We start from the raw sequence: 21,347 nt of genomic DNA on the forward strand, positions 1-21,347 counted from the left end.
CTTTTCCTTTTAAAACTAAAAACACATATAAGTCACTGATGAATGATCTCATTTTTAAATCACTGAAAGTTTAGCAGTAAAGTCACATCACTTCGCTTAATAGACCGAAAAGTATCCAACCTGGCAACGCCACAAAGCTCTCCGGATGTTCTTGAAATGTCCCGCCCCTCTGTTTGAAGCCCTTAGCTTTTTCCCGAAATTCAGCCTGTCAGGCGGCACTTTCTCTCTGACTGTATACAGCCCAAACAAGCTTCGTCAATTAAATGCTTACGTTTGGATCACAAATGGATACTATTGAAACATGGATTGTGGTTGTGGTTTAATTTAGGTCATCTTAAACAATGAAGCATGGTTTATAATTAGCCAGGAATGGAAGTTGTATCTGTTAGACAAAACTCAGGAGAAAAACAACCAAAGTGACTCTACCGAAACCCGCCAAATTCTAAATCTCTTATTGATTTACGTCTAAATAACCTCTGCGTTGTAACGTTAGCTGTCTGGTCACTTCAACGGAGTGGTAAGTTACTATCAACTGTAACGTTAGATACTTTGTCGTCGACTGTCGGCTAATTCACCATCGCTCATCAGCAGGTAGTCTAAATGTTGTTGTTGTAAGTCTCCGCTGAATTAGTTTACGAACATTAGCGTTATCATAACGTTACGGTGCAACTGAATTACTAGATTAAGTGGACATTGTCAACTAGCAATGCTAATGTATCGCATGTGTCACATTTCCTCCATGTACCTTAGCTCGTGGACATGGCGACGTGGAGCGAAGTTGAGCTTCTGACCAACGAGGACACGGGTAGTGTGTCCAAGGAGGAGAATGGAAGCGGCTTGTATCAGGTGGACACACTGGTGAAGATCTCCACAGAAAATGAGGTAATGGATGTCAATACTTACATTAACGTTACAATAATTCGAATATGCTATTGTAATGTATCCCTGTCGCTCCAGATAAGGTACCACAGTGAATAGTAGTGGGGCCTTTAGGTACAGTTTAACACTTTACTCGTGACAGCACTGATCAGTGATTACATGGAAATGCTGGTTCTTGCAGGTGCAGACTGATCCCCGTCTCGCCTCCTCCAGTGGGTCAAACTGGAACGTTGTTGTTGCTGACAAGACAGTTATCCTGTTTGACCACAACTATCAGACCATCCTGCTGCTTCTTCATTTTGGTAGGTTATTAGTCAGACGTCATGTGGCTGCACTCAAACCAGTGGGTCCAATAGTCACGATGCTCTGTGTCAGGCCTGCTTGTATAATTCAAACGAAATCAATTTGAAGATATTGTAAAAGTTCAGTCATCATCCCTTTCTTATCGATGCAGTTTAACATTTCTGGGTAACTTTCTGTATGTTAATCGCTCAACTTGTTTTAAAGGAACTGACGTGGATGCCATTGATGTATGCCTGGAAGGACAGTTTTTGGTGGTCTGTGAAAGAAATGGAAACTTGCATTTGATCTATGTGCCAACCAAGAGAATCCTACTCACCAGGGTACGAGTGTTGTTTGATAACTGTGAGGCCTAATAGTGTAGGAATACATGAGATTTGATCGCTCTGTGTCTGGCCTTGACTTGTTATAATGTACAGATTTCATCTACAACATTTTAAGAAAAATATTCAACTTTAGATGACCAGCTATAATAATCCTAAAAACTTTGTGTCTTTATTTTGAATGAGTTTGAGTTGCCCAACGTGTTTCACTTATGGACATTCACATGTCGTCTTATTATCTGGGTTTGTAGGCGTTGGTAGAGAAACCATCCAGTGAAGATGAGAAAACGTACCGCTATCTCATCATAGAAGAAAACAAGGCATCCTTGGGTAAGAATTCTTTGTGAATATGAGAAATCAAGGTGTATGTGTGCAATGGAAAGCTGAATGAATTTCTAATGATGTTTTTGTCTGAATCTTTAATGAATGGTGTGTTGCCAATTTCTCCAATGTCTTTTGTTGACAGGGATGTACCATGGGTTCCTTCTCATAAAGGATGGATTTTTCCACATTACAAACCTTGCATTGGCAAAGATCGAGACAGGTATCCAAAGAGCATGTGCGGTAGACTGAAAGTGTTATTGGAGCGACTGTATTGACCAAACTAGTCATTTATTCTTCTACAGCCTTTGAAAACATGGACCTGGGAGCTTTGAAACAGGTAAGTTCAGGCAATCATCTGACAATGCGATCACAAACTTCTTCTTTTTTTTTTTTTTACAGCAGAACTATAATCACACTTTTCCTCAACTCAGCTCCAGTCGCTCATGAAGATAGACTTCTGCTCCACCAGTGAGTACCATGACGAGGGCTGCAGCACCGCGGTGATGTTCAATCTGGGCTCTGAAATCCACTTAATGATCGGGGTCAGTGTTTTATTTATTTATGTACCAACTGCAGCAATGATACGTTGGTTATTTGTGAATGACAGCATAATGGACGATGGTACTTCAAATGTTTGTCGCTTGTTTTCTTCAGTCCCTCCATTTTTTTATTCGATGCTGTTGCATGTCTCATTTTTCTGAACAAGCTAATGAAGTGTGTTTTCAAGCTGAAAATGAAACTCATGTTTACCATGTTATTAAGACACACTTTGAACTAAGCTTAGAAATGGAGTAACCTATCTAGTTATGATAGTTACTGCTGATATAAAGCAGTAAAACAACATGTATTTCTTGATGTAATTTGTCACAACATTATCTTCACAGGGGGATAAAGAAAGTATTGTGACTCACTGGATGATGGACCCTCATCAGGGCAAGATGTGCCTCGCTCACTCTATCAACAACAGCTTAATTCCAGGTAAGGTCTTGCCCCAATGTTCAGGACATCGTTACACTTTCTTAATGTGCCCTTTGCAAGATACTAAACATGTATTTCCATCTTCATACGTATTGTTTAACTTTATTTTAGTGATGGACATGAGTGGGTGAAATAATCTAAATATATATAGTGAATCACAAAGTATTGAGGAAAAGATAAGAATAGCGTACAGTTGCAAAACAAGTAAAAAGTTATAATGCCTCTAAGACTAGATTGTGTGAGGGTTGTTAAATCTCCTATTTATTTCAAAAGGTGTGAGGAAGATGGTGGTGGTGGAAAATCACTTGTATATTCTTGATACTGAGGTGAGTTCAGTGCCATCACCTGTAGCCGTTAGATGTACCATTGCATGAGGTTCGATCAAAAGTATTTTGAGGTTTAATTGCATGCAATATGGATTGCTTGTGTTTGTCTTCGGCTGCAGGATGCCCTGAGCCTTTGGGACCTACACTTCCTGGTCATGATTCACTGTTGGCAGGATCTTGCCATTCATGACTTTGAACTCACTACAGAATGTGGCTCTGCCTCCATGGTGGCGTATGTATCTATGTTGTATCACATACAGTAGCTGTAAATGTATGTACCGGTATACAGAGGAATGTGCCTCAATGAAATAATGTTGAAAACTGATCTGTATGTGTTGCAGCCAAGACAAGGGCAGTATGAAGATGATTATACTGACAAAGCAAGACAAGAGTCAGGTAGCAGTGCAACTCCTTTTGAAGAAACTGTAAAAGATGATCATCTCACGGCCTCTTCTGAACTTGATGTGCTGGTTTTTCATTTTTCAGATCAACTTACTGCAAATACGATTTCTGCCCTCCATGACTATTTGCTACTCTCTTGATGTCTCCTCAGTCTCCTGTCTTGTCCAGACAAAAATAAACATGGTAAACAATCAACGCTTAAAACGTGTTATATGGACGGACACATGGACGCGTGTTATTTACGGATGTTAATATGTCAGCACATTTAACTCGGTTGTTTTATCCTCTGCTTTCAGGATACCATTTATTTAGTTGAGGGGATTGGTGAGGACCCGGAAAGGTAGGACATGTTTGGCTGTTCAGCCAGTACTTGAACGATACGGTGAATGTTTCAAAAATATGAAGTGGTCTTTTTTTCTCCCCTGTTCTTTGTCAAGCAGTCGTGGAGAGCCCATATCTGCTGTTGTTGTCAGATGCTTCACAGAGGCTTTGCCTGAGAACCGGTACCTCATTTTCATTGGATACATTTCCACATTAATTGAGGTTTGTGTCCTGTATGTGATGTCAGTATAATTTGACTTACTTGATTTTTCTCTATCCCCAGACTCAGCCGACTTCTTCACAAACACATGTTTGAGGAAGCTGAAAAGTTTGCCATCACATTTGAGCTGGATGTAGAGGTAAGTGAAGAGTACAATTTATTGAAGTAGAATATGATAGATATTTTACAAGAGAAGTTGGATTTTAGAGCAGAAAAGTACAATATAATTGGTATTAGCTGGTGGTAAATTACTACCTTAACTGGGGCTATACACAACTAACAATCCTATTTGTGTTCAGCTCGTGTACAAGGTGAAGCTTGACGTTGTGCTGGAGCAGCTGGCCTCTGCATCGGTCGGTGGCTACGGACAGGATGTGTGGTCTGAACTTGTGGAGGAGGCCAAAACCAACCTGATGAAGATCAAAGTCAGTTATTAAGTCTAATCTCATTTTACAGCTCCAACATGTTGATCACCTCAACCTCCTCACCAACAGAGGGTTTTTTTTTTCGCATTGCCTAGGATGAGCAGTATGTGGTGGAATACTGCCTCAAGGCTCCGTGGCCGACCTTTGAGACGGCAGAGAAGATGCTCAACCATGCTGCCACACGATACTCCTCCTTACAGATCCAGGAGGCTTTGGCCAGGCTGGCAACATTCTGCAGCCTGCACGGCCCGGATAACTTCAAGTAAATCAAAGTCTCTTGTGTTGTACCGTACATTTTCAATCATGTGGTTTGGTCATAATGTATGTGTTATTCTGTCATCCATAGTGGCATCGCCTGGATTGAGTTTTTGAACTGCACTGACAATTTAGGAGAAATTCTGACCCACCTAAGAGAGGGAGACATGAAGGGTGCACAACTCATTTGGCTCAGATATGAGGTAAAGAACAGCTTCATGCACTCGATGAAACAGCGCTGGGAGAAAACGCTTGGTGTCGGGCCCAGTTGTGAAATTTACTCTCGGGTTTTGTAACAGGGACAGATTGCAGCAGAGTTTGACGAGAGCAAGCTTGAAGCCGTGCTCAGTGCCATCCCAGAGGATCTGCCATCCGAAGACCTCCGTTCTTGGTTTAGGGCCGTTTTTGTTCCTTTTGTGAGGAGGGTACTTCCAACAGGACAGGTAGGAATCATTGCTCGTTTCAAAGTCTGGTGCTATGTTTTCAGGAGTAAACGTTTTATGTGCCCATAGAAAGTCTTGGCGAGATGGCTGGAGCAGAGGGCAAGGAATTTGGAGTTAACAGAAAAGGTAAATAAAAGACCAAAAACTATTTTGACCTGAAACATTTAAGTTAAGTAAAATCAGGCTAAAATAACAATGATGTATAATGGTCAATAGCACCGCCCATCACTCAGTTAGTTGTACATATCAGTCACAATAGTTGAACCAATGGTTCTACATGTAATATGTTCCAGGGTGCTTGGCCCCAGAACGGGTTGGACTTGGCTGTGGTTGGACTGCCTTCTCTGTGGACATGGATGAAATCTGTAAGTTAGACACACGGTTCTCTTTCCGCTATACATTTTTGTGGCTTCGCAATCATGGTTTACCCGTGGGAGCTAATTGTAACTGAATTATCGTGACATAATGTGGTCGATGGTCTATTTTTTAAAATCTTTTCTCTTTTTTTTAAGGATGATAATTACGGTGCAGAGGAGGTGGAGAACCTCAAGTCCCTGGTGTCCAACCTCCATCAGCTCCTGGACCTCCACCAGAAATACAGCTGCAGTCTTTCACTTTCAGTCTTTGAGAAGGTTTCTCTCATATTTCGTGACACATTCCAACTATATCTGAGTTTCAAGCAAGCTACTGATATCTTCAGCAGGAAACATGTATTTTATTAACCTGCAATTTTCCATTGATTTCATAATGATAAAGAAAATCTTACTTTTATCTACATTGGGTTTTGCGTGGTTGTTCCTATCCTTATCACTGTTCTTCCTTGTGAATTTGAAAGGGTAGTGTTCGTAATGTTGCATTCTTCATGCTGGACAAAGTGCCGGCTCCAGAGCTGATTGCCGCCACAGTGGAAAGCAGGATTCTGCCGTATACTGAAGAGCGTGAGATTCCTTTAAATGAGCTACTTCTCCAGTACATCAAGGTAAAATTCCATCACTGCCGAGCCCACCGGGAACAGACCTTTCATTTTCCCAAATACCTGGTGAAAAATATTTCTCCTCTCTTCACTAGGATCTGCTGGAGCGCTGTAGTTCTCAGACTAGGACACTTTTCACAGAATGGGAAGCCAAAGCAGTGGCTGTGCTAGCTTGCATGACTGATACTGACGTAAGTTTCACCACTACACATACAGTTCACGACATGTTTAACATTTTGTGAGTGCAAATACTTGAGTGAGAAAACAGCCATAACAGCAGCAGATGAACAAGAATCACTGAGATCGTAAAAATCAACAACGTTTTTCCCACCACATTATTGTATTTGCTTGCAGCTGATGGTGGATGCTGTGCTGGAGATCATGCAGAAAGCTGTAGTGCCCTGGAGTCATGTGATAGAAAAACTGGTTCAGCAGTACCTGGAGATGGATGGACCAAAGTATGTTTACATTGTCCTCACTGTGAAAATACTTTCACACTGTAAAATTTGGTAATATTATCCGTTTTTATTTACTGATGTATTCCCCAGACAAAAACTTTTAAAGGAGAGTTACCGTCTAATGGAAATCAGGAAACTTCTCAGGGGCTATGGGATCTGCAACTTCAACCGCTCTAATAGCACTCTGATTATGGTAATTTTGATCTCATTCATAATGTGACATTTCACTACCCGTGTGCTTTCCTATGAACTTTCACATACTGTATATCTCTTACCAGACGCCGATTAGATACATCCTGAAGCAAGACTTTCCAATGTCTTTAGAAGACTCCCTGACATTAGCTGACGCTTACAAGCTTCCAACCTCGCAGATCAATTTCTTGTATCTCATCCAGCTGATTGGCCAAGGCAAGGTATGCTCATCCACATGGAAATATGAAATCACAGAGATTAAATGTTTCTTTTTATGTTTCCATGGCATACGAAGTCTTTTCTGCTACTTTCAGACGGAGGAAAGCATGACTGTCCTGAAGAGGCTGTCCTCTGCAGAGGCAGAGTGTGTGATCAAGCGTCTCACATCCTGGGCTCGGCTGCAGCTGGAGGACAAAGCCCACATATCTGATGAGGTGAGGAGAGGGAAGATGCCAGGTGTCTGAAATAAAACTTAATTTGCATTTTACGTGCTTGTATTCCCTGCTCAATTTTCTGGATTCAATTTCCAGACCTCTGAATCATATTTTGTCGCATTTTAAGAGTTAGTGTTTTGTTTTTGCTTCGCTTTAGATGTCGTTAACATTACGCCTCTGCTGCAACTGAGAGATTATATGATATACCAGGAGCTTCCCTGCCTGGGAGCCTTTTCCTCACCGCCTGTGATCGCAGTTCAGATTATGCTTACGCAGCTATAGGCAAATACTCCTAGTGGTAGACCATACATGAAACTTAAATCAATCGCAGCCTCAAGATCAGAACATAATAAAACAGCATTATGGTCAGCATACATTTATTCTGACATTTTGTATATCTCAACTCTGTCTCTGTCTTTCTTAGCACAAGAAACACCAGATGGTCATACCTCAGGTGATGGTGGAGGCTCTGAAATACCTTCATACAATCCAAAAACGTAAGTACAATCCTGAAACATGAACAGCAGGGTGAACATGTGTCCACAGTCTCTGTCAGCAAACACCCATCCTGCTGATGTTTTCTTGAGTAGCTCAATGTGTGCTTCTCAGTTCCAGCTCTTAAGCTGATTCAGGGCTCTGACCTCCACGTGTTGGATGTTTTAGGAAAGTAAAACATCCAACACTATATAAACCTAAACACTATATAAGGGCAGGTTTTGTGCACAAGCCCAAGAAATTGGAGAGATGCTACCAAAAAAGGGCTGTAAGAAGAAGAAGAACTTCAGCGATATTGAAATCGGAAAAACAAAATTTCAGAGGAAATCTCTTCCTGCATGAGACCCAGTGGTTGTCTAAACACAGTTTAAAGATTAGGAAAATCAATGTTATAAACATTTGCCTGAACAGCCAAGTGTCACACCAGGTTCCATGTCCTCTGTAGATGATGCTCTTAAAAGCATGGAGTGTGAGAACAACCTCATCATGTTCAAGGCGATCGCCCACCTACAGGTAAGTTTCATTTAAGGAATGTTTTAAGTGTTATTATTATTCCATCTGTTCTTTCATAATGTTTTGTTTTACCTGCAACCTCTTTATTTGTTTGTTCAGGAGGACTTTGATGTTTTCTTCACCCCCTCAAACTATGAGGATCCAAACATCAGAAAGCAGATCCAGGAGCATCACATCACAGCCTACGAAAACACACATGGCCGCCGCTCATCTAAGAGGAAGGCCACGACAACTCCAGTTGTGTCTAATGACCCCGATGGCAAGACCAAGACCATCTCCACAGAAGCTGGCTTACGTCGTCTAGGAAGGCAGCTGCAGCGCACCGAACAGGAGCTGTGGTCTGATTTAGCTCTGCAAGCTCTAGGAGTGGGCAAGGTGGACAAGGCCCTCAAGATCCTCAGGTGTGTGGATGCTGTGCCGTGTGCATGAATCCAGGGGTTTCGTTTATTTCACCCTTGAGTTCTTAGTGTAAATATAGAGGAATTGTTTAAATGTTTTTTTAATTCAGACTAACATCCCTGTCCAATGAGTCACATGGAGAATCTCCAATGTTTTCTTTGTCCTCTTCCTCCATATCTTCAGCGAGCTGTATGAACACCACAATAACACCTGCACAGGCAAGGTTTTGTTCACTGCTGCCAAGATGTTATGCCAGATGCTGGAGGCAGATGTTCCAATGGTGCTTCCTGAAGACCTGGACCTGCCAGCAGTCATCCATGATCTTGCCTGCCAGGCTATCGCTTCGTGTCACTCCGGTAAAGAAATCAATGATGATATTCAACTTAATTTTACGTTGGTCAATCAATAGCTGTTCTGCGAATCATTGCTGGATTCACAATTCAACTATTAGATTTGACACAGTTTTGTTAGTTTGTTGTAAGCGTGCAGTTAAAAATTAAAACACTTGTTGTGAAAACTAGACTGAAAAAGGAAGGCTCAGTCTCATCTTAAAGGAATACTTCAGCCACAAAAGGACCAATTGTATATCAGTTTACTCTCCCTGTATTACCTTCAATGTTTGAAGAAAACTTTGTTTTTCTCGCATGCCTCCACTATGAACCAATGATCATAAAAAATCTGAGAAATGTCTCGAATTAAAGGAAATGTGTTTAACAACAGCAACTCTATGTCAAAACATCTGTTCACAAACTCACACAACGCATGCAGTATAATCTGAGTCTCATTTATAAACCGTATGCTCACTACTTCCCAATGCATTTGTTTGGGAAGTAGTGAGCATACGACTGGATAAATGAGACTTGTACCGAGTTTGAATACAGATGTTTTGATATAGTTTTTGATTCTTCACTCAACGTGGAGGCAATCGAGAATAACGTTTTCTTCAAGAATTCAAGGTAACACGATGTGAGTTATTGATACACAAATGATGATTTTGTGGGTGAAGTATTCCTTTTAAACCCAGTAAAAACTAAAAAATATGTTACTATTCACACAGATGATACACAAACAGCACAGCTGTAGAACAAGAAAAAAATAGTATTTCCAATACCGGTACTTTATCTGGTGTTGCTGAAGATGCAAATCTGAAAGAACATCCAGACTAAATAGTTCAATGAGACAACTGTTCTCAGAGGGAGCTTGGCTGCGTTAAGTAAAATCACGTAAGTAAATATTCTAATAACTGTTGCAGATCTGCTCCTGGACTGTCTGGAGCTTTGCAAGTGCACACGGCTAGCTATGGATGTCTATCATCAGTGTCAGTTATCAGACAACTATGGCTTCATAGCCAAGGTCAGTATCGTATCTTTCTCCATAGAATGATACAGAGTTTACTTTATGTTGCTCTGGTTTATGCTCGATATGTTACACGATATATTTAAATCAGACATTGTATTTTGCAAGTTACAAACTGTGAATCGACCTGGTGAAAGGATTTAGTGAATAATAGTTCATTTAACGTAATTTTATAGCAGGAAGTTGTTCAATTACAGTAAAATACTTCTTGTTTTATTGATAGTAGTTAAAATTGATGAAACGTCTCTTCTTTAAATTTGCTAAATGCAGACAATAAATGTCTGTATTTGAATTGTTTGATGTCACAGGATTCGATTTTGGAGACAGAAAAGGATCCACATTCTCAGTGGAGTTTTCAGGATGTTTTTAGTGAAGACTGCATTGTTCTGGACCCAGTGTCTGCGCTTCCAGTCCAATATGAAATTACCAACTGCCTGCTACCGGTTTCTCTGGGTAAGATGCTCAAACGAATCATCTATTCAATGTCAATTTAGGATTTCATCACCTCCAGATAGTCTACAGCTGACTGGGCTCACCAGTTTACAACTAATCTTGCAGATACCAAGCTGTACCCACTGGACTGTTCCTGTCTGGCACACTGCTCATTCGAAGACGGTCTGTACGAAAACTTTATATTTCATTGTTTTTCCTTGAATTTGTCGTTTTTGAAAGTTTACCTTGTGTCTTGCGTGGCCCACATACAGGTTCAAACTACCTGCCGCCCCTCCTGGGTCCCCTGTCCAACATGTTACAGATGTTACAGGAGTGCAGTCAGCTGGAGCTGGCCCTCAGAGTGCTGGTCAACTCATACGGCAGCTGCCTTCAGCACATCACCTCTAATGTTATGGACGTAAAGCTTAGTCAACAGGTATGGCTGCGACATATCCAGTGGTGCTATCTGCGCCACCGCCATGTGTTTCTGGATCAATTGTGCCGTTTGTCATAGCGATAGCTACTTGCCGGTCAGCCAGAGCTAAACATATTTTGTAATGTGTATCGTGATAATGTCACAGTAAACTTGTTAACTCTTCTTTCAGCTTCATGATACCCAAGAGCTTAGGAAGTACAATTTCTGCTTAACTAATCTTCGAAAGACAACTACTTCGTCTCTGAATGCCGTTGCTGTGGCTCTCTTGTACAAGGTGAGTCTGCTGAGACTGATGTCACGAGGTGGTAGTAGCCGATATACTGCGTTTTAATATGTTTTTAAAATCCCCGTATCTCTATTTATATCGGCTGCAGGTGTTCAACTGGAGGGCGGTTGATTGTGATTTGGCCATCGGTCTCTGTACACTCCTCTCCAAAGCAGAAGTCTTCAAAATTCTGTGGAAGGTTATTGACAACACCTGGCAAAACTATGACAAAATCTTGGTAGGCAATATGTTCACCGTTCTTCTGAACTTTAGCGTCAAACCTTTTATTACATTTTTGATTTCGATAGTGAACATTGTCGTTGTCTGCTTTAGGCTGTGGCCAGGATCGGGGCTGATCTCTGCTGCTTGTACGGTGAGGCAGAGGAACAAGAGAGGTTTCTCTCTGTCATCACTGATGCTGAATGGGGCATCAAGCTTGGCAAACTGGAGGTGTGTGGATGAAAACCACTTCTATTCACATTATACTTCACAACTTATTGTCACTCTTCACTTGACATTTAGCGTGACTTTGACGTTCGCCGTGCTTTGCTCCTGCTCGCCAACAGATATCCATCCAGCCAGTGTTCCGTCAGCGGCCTGAGATGAAGAGTAGTCTGATTCCTGACTTGGTGAAAAACCGCAGAATCACTCCAGACATTATCCTCCAGTACTGCAGGTCCGCTGCTCACTCTACAAAGTCACATTCTTCAATCTGTATCCATGCATTTCATTTATGGTCCAGAAGTGTCCCGGACGGTCGGGCAGGTCTCGTATTCTTTTCCTTCGCTGTGCTCACCCTCTGCTCCCGTCTGCAGCACCTTCGGTCTGGACCGTGACCGTGTGATCAACCAGTACATTACCACTTTACTGCTGCTCCAAGACGACGAGGAAGCTGCAGGTGACCCAGGCACAGGGCAGGGAGAGATGCAGCCGCTGTGTCATGCACACGCACTGGAGCGAGTGCTGCAGATTATCCCGATGTTACACAACACCAGCGAGCTCACCGACAGTCTCTGTGCTGCCATAGTCAAGGTTTGTGCATGGGGGGGGGGACTTCAAAGCCTTTTCTTTTTAACATGAGGGCTCTGTGTTAATGGTTTTTCTGCCCCGTTTCTGATCACTTCTGATCGAATAAAATTGTTTAAATTTCACCCAGAGGCTCATCGAAGACAACTGATTCAAGAAAAAACATACAACACAAGAGCGCTTTGTTAATGGTAGATGTAAAACATGGAAAAGCTTTATCCACATGTGTTTTATAGTGCTGCTTTTAAATGCCGCTTTTAAATTTCCAAACCAATTACTTGAATTTTCTGAACTACTGCACTCAAAGGACTTTACTGTCGTACTTGATTTATTTAATTGTTTCTATCCCAAACTAAATTCAAGCTTTTCACCTGACGTTTCTTGTACAGCTCAGCCCTTACAACTATGAGAGGATCGAAGTAGTGCTGAAGATCATCGAGGCCGCAGATGAGAATGTGATGACCTTTTCCGTTAGTCAGGTAAAAAGAACGCTCGCTTCTAGAATCAAACGGTTCCTTGTCTTCACAATGTTTTGTGCCGAATAGCAACCAGTGCATCTCAATCACACAGGCAATGGGCCTCCTTCAACACCTGAAGTCCTACAAGCGCGTCTCTCCTGCCTCGGACGTGGAGAACACCTATCTTCTGGAAAACGGCCAGCTGCCAAACCTGCTGTCCAACAGCAGACTGCCCTTCCACCTGCTTATGCAGAGCAAACATTTCTGGAAGATTATCTGTGAGTTAGCTTCTGTCACTTGTCTTATTTTTCATTCTTCAATATTATAGCTGATAAACTCAAAATGCTCTGATTGCATTAGATCTAATGTGGTGTAATCTTAAAGGAAGGAATTATTCTTAACTCGTTTGAGGTCCTAACATTTCAAATGTTTTAACAGGAGTGGGGTGATCAATGAAATCTTCAAACACTTGTTACTGTGTTTGACATCTTTGTGTAACTTCAGTCCAGATTTATCAATATTAAGAGTTACTGAGATATGTTAAGACTGAGCAAACTAAAATGTTTATCTGTGTTTAGCTCCCGAGCTCAGTGAGGAGACCTTCCCGACACTTCTTTTGATTAGCAAGCTGATGAAGGTAAGGCACAATAATCTAAAAAAGTAGCTGGTATAAAAATGAAAATTATAGATTCATCCAAACTGATCCTAACCCTGTCTCGTTCCAGGTGAGCCTTGACAAGTTCTACATGTCCACAGTAAACCATGTGTTTGAGAAGAAGATGAAGCCTTTACTCTTGGAGCAGAGGAAAAAGGGTCCGGCTCATGGCTGTAGTGAGACTTTCAAGGTGGCCAAGACAATGATGAAGTACATCCACTGCATCCAGAGCCCGGAGTGGGCAGCTGCCACAGCCCACAAGATCACCCAGGAGCTGCCACCAGGTCTGACCTGCAGATTAGACGCTGCCGCTTCACTACTTGTGTTTTTTGTATTTATGGACTGAAGGATTTCCTGTTCTCTCCAGGCCATGAGAAGGCACATTCTCTTAGGTTCTGTTTGGCTCTTGGAAATGCCTGGCTGAAGGATCCAAACCTTGAGGTCAGTATTTTAAATGATACAGTATAAACGTCACATCTTTATCTGGTTAGTTTTTCATAAACTGGTTGGTTTCAATCTACTCCTCTCTGATTCTGAGCAGGAGGCGGCGCGGGCCAGAGGGGAGACATTTCTGTCCAAGCTGAAACTGCAGTTCCAGCGCTCGGCTACTGAGAATACCCTGATAACCAGCCAGCTGAACAGCCCGGAGCATCTGAAGCTGACTGGGCTGCCAGCCAAGCTCATCGTGGCCCTGTACGAGCACAGTGGTGTGGAGCAGCGCTACAGAGACTCAGGAGGTCAAATGTATCCCGGTGAGCATGCTTTGACACATCAGTCTGCTGGAGAAGCTGAAGTAAAGCATATTAAGACAAGCTTCCTGTGCTTAAGATGGCTACTGGATTAAAGTGTGTCATATCGTCCATTTTGCATTGCGCTGCTTTTTATGACATTGAATTGTTTTACTATCCGCTAGAAATGATTTTCTACTTATTAACACGACACTATCTTTATGATGTGATCCAGAAATGTTCCATATGAAAGCTCTGTTGAATCCTAATTTGAGCATTTACCTCTGAGCAGATATACATGCAGTGGTTAAAGAAATAGCCACCATCAACGACGTGGATCTCCTGAAAATCCGTAACATGATGTTGGAGAAATGGATCTGCAAAACAGGCCCTGCTGTCACCAAGGTCCGTCTCACTGAGCTTACCTATTCTTATTAGCTAATCGCTGTTTCTGTTCGTCTCCTGTTGATCTGCTTACATCGTGTTTTATCACTGAGTCCATTGTGTAGACATTTCATAAAAGGTGTTTTTCTCTGATAAAGGATCTTGGTAATCATGAATGTGTCAGCAACATCGAGGAGGATCCAGACTTAATGAGGTACAGACATTGCCGTTTCTTCTTTTTTTTTTTTGCAGTGTTTCGCCTCTGAATACCTGCCAGTTATGTTTTTTTAAATGAAAAGTCCATCAAAAAGAAAGCACTTTGTTTTCTATTAACCCTTTAAATCTGTGCTTAAATGTAATGGTGAGGGATCACTGAGATCAAAGAATTTGTGTTGCAATAATTATATTTAAGTAAGTTTGTATCATCTATTTGTACTTCTAATGTAGTACTTCTAATGTACTGTACAGCACGTACAGTTTAAAACTGACAGTTTCTCTGACATGCAGTTTCTCTGACATGCAGTTTCTCTTTCCCTGTTTTTATTTGACAGCCACGATGATTTGTCCACGAGTTGTATCAGCAACATGCGTTGGCTTCTCTGTTTATTGTGTTTACTTGATGCTCTCAGGGTGGTGTACATGCTGCAGTCTTGCCCCATGGAGGATGCTGTCCGTCTTCTGAACCCTATCCTGACTGCCAAAACCTGGGTGAGGAATATATTACAGCGAGTCAAAATTGGACAAAGTGTCCAGAGAAAGTGACACATGACTAATTTCCTCCTGTAGCCCCTCAGCACCTCTGGGCCTCGTCTGACCTTCTGCCATCGGACTCGAGCGCTGCTTTGTCTCGTCCGTCTCGCTGATTCGGCCACTCTGGAGGCTCAGTTGCAAATCCCCAAGAACAAAATTCAGTAATAGCAAATCAGTTTGATAGCACTGATGGAATAATTAATTATAAAGTTAATGTAAGGGGTGTGTAAGATGTGTTAATGTTTCTGTATTTTTATACTCCCATGCAGATATTACCTCAAGTGCTACATCTTTGTCTCTCAACTGGAGGTATTAAACATCCCTCACACGGTGCAGTCCTTCCTCAGTAGCCCCAAAGAGGGCCTGGTTAAAGGGCTGTGGAAGAACCACAGTCACGAGCCGCAGGTACTTTTAACTTAAAACATTGAAACTATTCCAGCTAGTTACTTCATTTTAGTTCCACGATGAACGGTTGCGCTCAAACTGCACGCAGGGAAACTGAAGCACCCTTTGTCCTTTCAGGTGGTGCGGTTGGTGGCAGACCTGTGCCTGGAGTATCAGGTGTACGACCCTCAGCTGTGGAACAGTCTGCTTCAGAAGCTGCTGGGCTTCAACTTGGTGAGAGGACGCGCACCAGAAAAATATTTTTATTCACACCATTAGTCTCCGTTTCAAGAAGTCAATTTCTATAAAAACATAATTGAACGCAGTATCTCACTCACGATGTCTTTTTAGTTTTTCTCCAGTCTTTGTAAAAATTGTCGAAGGTGACTTTGACTAACGACGGCTCGGTTTTGCACTTAATAAAACCAACGTGAATGTTTTTCCCCTCTCAGATCAGCCACCTCCAGAAGGTGCTAGAGGCAGTCGTGGCTGTGCCTGCTCTGTGGGAGGTAATCTCAGACTTTATCGCTTTTATTTTAAGAAAGGCAAATAATGTTGGTATTTCCTGTTACTTCAGACATGTCACTTTGAAAGTAAAGTACAATTTGGTCCCAAACGGTGTATGAGAAATGCCGTCAGATTTAAAATATCAGAAGAAAAGCGGGTGAAATGCAACCTGCATTAAATTGTGACAGTTGAGATACAGACAGGAAATGTGCAGTTAAATGGTTAGTGACTTCACCACTAGTGCACCAGACATCCCAGATGTGGGAAAAATAAATTTAAAAAAACGTCTCCGACCATCACTGCTACAATATGACAAGTGATAATGGAGAAAAAGTTGCAACGGTCATTTTATTTTCTTTATTTTCTTCCCAGATTTCCAGTTTCTCCAGGACCTGGAGGAGTATGATCCTGGCACCGTTTGTTTCAGGTACTCAGTTTATAACAGTGAATTCACTTCCATTGTCCTAAGGCTGACTGACCTTTTTATTATACAGTGTTTTGGTAGAATAATTGATGTGGATCGGCTTGAAGGTTGTTCATTAACAGTGTTCATTTTGATATACACGTTTGCACTGTTCAGTGTTGAGTATGCATCCTGAATGCTCCTTCCGGTCGGATCTGTGTCCTTCTTCACAGCCTCGGTTCCTCTGAGTCCTGATCAACAGGCAACACTCTACAGGACTTTTGTTCTCCTCCTCAAGTATGTTGTACTCGTATTCAACCATTTACCAACCAACTGTTCTGCTTTCATGGACTGCTAGTGTTAGAATGTGAACATGCAACACATGCATTGCTAGATTTAACTGCATGGGTGTTAAAGTTTTGAAAACCATATCATTCTGTGACAATTCTGTCTTTTTCATGCGCACAGGTTTGATGAACTGAATGTTGGAAATTGTTTACCAAAAAAAAGCATTGATGACCTGAATAATGTGTCCTATTCTCTTCATGTTTATTTCTCCCCAAGGTGCCCTTTCCTGTTGAATCTGGACCTGATAGGAATTGCCAATCGCTTTGCACAGTTCAACCTGCCAGCCTTTGCCCTGGGAACACTGCTTCTCATCCCCTGTGCCAATAAAAAGGCTCAGCAGATCCAGGTTGGTACCGCCGTGTCAATAAAACATGTCAGAAAGAATCGTTTGGAAGAATCTTTTAGGCCTTTTATCACAATCACAGTGTCGTAACATTACTGTTTGTTTCTGTTTCCAGGGCTTTCTGTCTGTGTGTAACCCGGTCGCTGTCCTTGAGCAGGTGGAGGAGCTCATGAACACTGGGGAACTAGCTGGAGTTCCCTCACAGGTTAGATGTTCGTTTAGGTTATACCACTTCCAAGAGATGCAACATCTCAGTTGCTTTCATCTTTAACTCTTCAAACTGACAATTCAACTGCTTTCACTCTTATACTAAAACTGACACTTCAGCCTAATTCAGGGATTCCCAAAGTGGGGTGCGCGCACCCCTGGGGGTGCGCGAGCTGCCTCTAGGGGGTGCGCGAGAGAAAAAATGTAATGGCGGTGCAGTCCTGTCTCCTAAAAATTACGTTCCCCCAAAACTAAAATGCATTCTCAATTACGTTTGACCACAAACGTATTTTCTCCCTGATTACGTTTGTGTTTGACGCATTACAAATACGTTTCTCATCAACATATCTTTGCCATACTCTAGTCTTTATGTTTCTGTGATCTGCCTCGCCTCTACCCCGCCACCCACTAGTTATTGACCCGCGGCCTGTTCCGAGGGCTGACAGACCTGACGATCGGGTGCCTCGCGGCGGGGGCGGCTGGAGACCTCGCGTCCCAGCGCCAACGAGTGAGCGCCGCCACTCGGAACCATAAAACCAAGTCCCGGATTTCACCCGGGGACATTCTGGAGGTATTGTGACCGGGTGATGTGCCTCGTTGCTGGGGAGGTGCGTGCGTGGATGAGCGCATTTCTGCCGGAGACAGCCGGCGTGTTGTGGTAGTATTCTGACCGCGTAATAGGGAGAAGGAGAGGCGGTGGTGGAGAGGGAAAAATGTTAAAGAGATGGTGGAATGTATGATTGGAGAGAGAGAAGCGAACAAGTTGGACGTGATCCCGCGTCCAACAACACTGTCGCGCGCATCGATGCTTTGTCCGAAGACATCCTGGCTACATTAGTCGGTCGCGTGAAGAAGAGTGAGTTTTACTCTCTGCAAGTAGACGAGCCTACAGATGTGGCCAATCTGGCCAATCGTCTGGTGTACGTCCGTTACCTTTTCGAAGGCACGGTGCAGGAAGAGTTTTTTGTGTTTTTTATCTTGTAAACAAACGCCACGCGCGAGCAAACTGTTCTCTCATTAGTCCGATTTTTATGCGGCTCTGTTGCTTTTTATTTTTAAAGGTGTGTGTGGGGGGGGGGGGATTGGGGGTGCGTGAACCCGGTCTGGATGTAGAAGGGGGTGCGTGGCCTAAAAAGTTTGGGAACCGCTGGCCTAATTCAATTCTTACACTTAAACTGAAACATGAAGCTCTTTCAGTGCTTTTATTTGAACAGCTATTTCAACTGCAATACACCTACGTACATATTCTTTTGAAAATTAAATATTTTCTAGTTCCTATATAACGTTCACAACACTAAATATATAGTGTACACACACTATCAGCCATAGCATCAGTAAACTTGTGAAACAGGAAACTAGTTTTGATCGTGTATCATGATATGTTATATATGTGTATATGTTAAAAGTGTTGTCTTGTTTTGAAATGTAACAAAAATGTAGACAAAAGTGATGTCTGGTGCATTGAAACATATTTTCTTTTGTGCATCTTTTTTTTGCCATTACTTTTTGTTTAAACTGTATTGACCTGTATTGCATTATGACATGTGATTATTGCCTCTATGATTCCTCAGATCAGGGAGACTGTATTAACCTTCATCAGCCAAAATGGACAGCACCAGAAACTGCTGAAGACCAAACACTTCAAGCATCTGAAGCAGCTCATTGTGTCGAGTGGCCGACCTAATCAGGTGAAAGAGTTGGTGGACTACCTGATCAGTCAGAACTGGTAAGTTTTTGTTTTTGTGAGGAATCGACATAAACGTCGATATAAAGAACAGGTTTCTGTATGTTACATGCAAACAGCATATCTAGAATATGATCAAGACAGGACAAGACTAATAAACGAGCTGCTGTTGTCCATAACTATAAATACAGCAAAAACATCATGTTTAATGTTGTGAAACCTTTTATGTTCAGCACTTTTACTGCCAGTTAGGGCTGGGCGATATGGCCTAAAAAAAAAATCTCCGATTTTTTTACAAAAAATCCGATTCACGATTTAAATCGATTTTTTTCCCCCAAAATTTTTTGCAGATGACAGAAGCTGTTGAAAACAATTTTTTCTTTTATTTTGTGATGATTTTCCCAAGTAGGTTGATAAAAATAAAGTGCAAACAAAACCTGAACATTGTAGAAAGGTGCCTGTAGTATACAAAAAGTATTTGGTCACTCTTTTCTTTGCCTGAATCATTTAAATATAAAATTAAATTAAACATAACATTAAATGGCATTAAATAGTAGCCTTCCATTGTAAACAACTGTGCAAATGTAACTTTTTACAGTAAGCTTTTCTAACTGAATACACTGATACAAACACAGCATGAAATAAAATGTATATGACCCTTTAACATTCACATTTTCAAAAGTGCAACATCTGATCTAACATCAACATAACATATTTTGCACAGTAAATAAGTGCATGTAAACAAAATCAAGTGCATTCACAACATAACCAACAGTATTAAACAGTAGTGCATGTTTTTTCTAAATATTTTTTGCCAGGAAGACAAGCCTGTCTACTACCTCTGGCTTCAGGCATGCACGGTGGCATGTAACAATGCCCCCCCCCACACACTGAAAAGCCTCTCAGAGGGGGCACTTGTAGCTGGCACAGAGAGGTATTTCTTTGCTAAAGTACTTAGCCTTGGAAAGTTAAGTTGGTGACGCTTCCACCAGTCAAGTGGATCGGTGTCTGGGTCAACCTGCTGGACCACAGGTCAGTTGTTGCGGAGTAGAATGACATCCCCTCCAGCTCCGCAGAGATCCTTTGGCGTGTACTATTGTACAGCCGAGGCAAGGCAACGTCAGAAAAATGTTTACGGCTTGGTAGCACGTACCTGGGGTCCAAAGCTTTGAGACGGTGAATAAACCCCGGCTTTTCCACGGTGTATATGGGCACCATATCTTTTGCGATATACATCGCGACTGCATCCGTGATGGCTTTCCACCGGGCACTCTTCTTCTCATGCGGAGTACAGTTGGTGAATGTCTCCAAAATGCAGTGAAGCTGCTGGCCGCCATTGTTTTAGTTTGTAAACAATGCGCGCGCACTCTACTACGGGAAAAAGGGGTGGGGGCGATTTTCTCGATTTTCAATAAAACACATCGCCTTAAAGCACACATTCGAATTAATCGATTAAATCGATTTATCGCCCAGCCCTACTGCCAGTGTATTTGTCCATTGAAAGGGAGAAGTGATGCTTTTGATTTATCTGACATTTAGCTGTGAGATGCACAGTTTCCTCCAGCGCCACATCTGTGTAGTCTACATTACATTTAATGACGTATGTGGCGTCGTGTACACGCTCTGGAACTTGGACCATGTGGGCTCAGGTCATTGTTTGTCAGCTTTATATCAGACGTATCCCGTGAAGGCACAGTCTGAGTGTGTAGAGTTGAAAATTGCTCCTTTAGGTTTGTGTAATAACCGACCGCCCGCTGGTGTTTCAAGACTTTTGACCGATAAAGACCGAAACAAAAGCCCACCATATGTGTTTGACCTTTTCAAATGTAAGAGTTGAGTTCTTCTTGTCATATTCTTTTCATCTGCTCTTCAGTCAGGACGATGCCGACTCACTCGCTCGTGAGTACATGGAACACAGAGAGCATCAAAGAGGGAAAACGCTGACAAACGGCTCACCTTCACCGAGCGGCCTGAAGGTAACTGAAGTTGATCTCCTGGACCCAGTTTAGTCTGGGATACTGGGGAGACTTATTGTCTTTTAATTAGTTGTATTCATCATATTATTGTAGCTTTTGTATTTCCCCATTATCAGTTTGATTATTGATCTGTAATAGAAACATAACAGATCTGTAATTCTACTTAATTTGTTTTTTCAGGAGTTTCTCAACATGCAAAATGGAGGGTTGGGATGAACAGACATTTCTACAGCTGTATTTATATATTCTTACTTTGTCTCTCTTGGGCTCAGATGAAATATTTGCACGTCTATCTATATTTCCACTGTGCATGTAATATTTGGAATAAATGCTTTTTATTATTGA

General features: G+C 42.0%; 1 protein-coding gene across 1 annotated transcript; it reads left to right on the forward strand.

Annotated features, from left to right (window-relative positions):
• Window positions 1–463: 463 nt before the first annotated feature.
• kntc1 (kinetochore associated 1) lies at window positions 464–21,347 on the forward strand. The gene is made up of 62 exons (XM_079269849.1): window positions 464–517; window positions 751–882; window positions 1,061–1,181; window positions 1,387–1,502; window positions 1,754–1,832; window positions 1,969–2,046; window positions 2,129–2,163; window positions 2,258–2,368; window positions 2,711–2,804; window positions 3,078–3,130; window positions 3,250–3,362; window positions 3,472–3,526; window positions 3,617–3,715; window positions 3,829–3,872; window positions 3,973–4,035; window positions 4,137–4,212; window positions 4,373–4,498; window positions 4,594–4,760; window positions 4,845–4,956; window positions 5,053–5,196; window positions 5,266–5,322; window positions 5,490–5,561; window positions 5,709–5,828; window positions 6,032–6,175; window positions 6,265–6,360; window positions 6,524–6,627; window positions 6,718–6,820; window positions 6,906–7,040; window positions 7,134–7,253; window positions 7,678–7,750; window positions 8,194–8,261; window positions 8,361–8,662; window positions 8,844–9,016; window positions 9,913–10,013; window positions 10,325–10,469; window positions 10,575–10,631; window positions 10,721–10,884; window positions 11,054–11,158; window positions 11,259–11,387; window positions 11,483–11,599; window positions 11,716–11,825; window positions 11,965–12,181; window positions 12,565–12,654; window positions 12,746–12,911; window positions 13,212–13,270; window positions 13,359–13,572; window positions 13,656–13,729; window positions 13,830–14,040; window positions 14,309–14,421; window positions 14,559–14,614; window positions 15,030–15,108; window positions 15,187–15,311; window positions 15,420–15,555; window positions 15,673–15,768; window positions 15,987–16,043; window positions 16,414–16,468; window positions 16,678–16,741; window positions 17,009–17,138; window positions 17,251–17,340; window positions 18,914–19,068; window positions 20,900–21,002; window positions 21,183–21,347. Exons 2-62 carry the CDS (start codon window positions 760–762, stop codon window positions 21,216–21,218), a joined length of 6,630 nt encoding a protein of 2,209 aa, XP_079125975.1. The 5' UTR covers window positions 464–517; window positions 751–759; the 3' UTR covers window positions 21,219–21,347.

This window comes from Melanostigma gelatinosum (assembly GCF_949748355.1).
Source record: "Melanostigma gelatinosum genome assembly, chromosome: 6".
Taxonomy (NCBI): Eukaryota; Metazoa; Chordata; class Actinopteri; order Perciformes; family Zoarcidae; genus Melanostigma; species Melanostigma gelatinosum.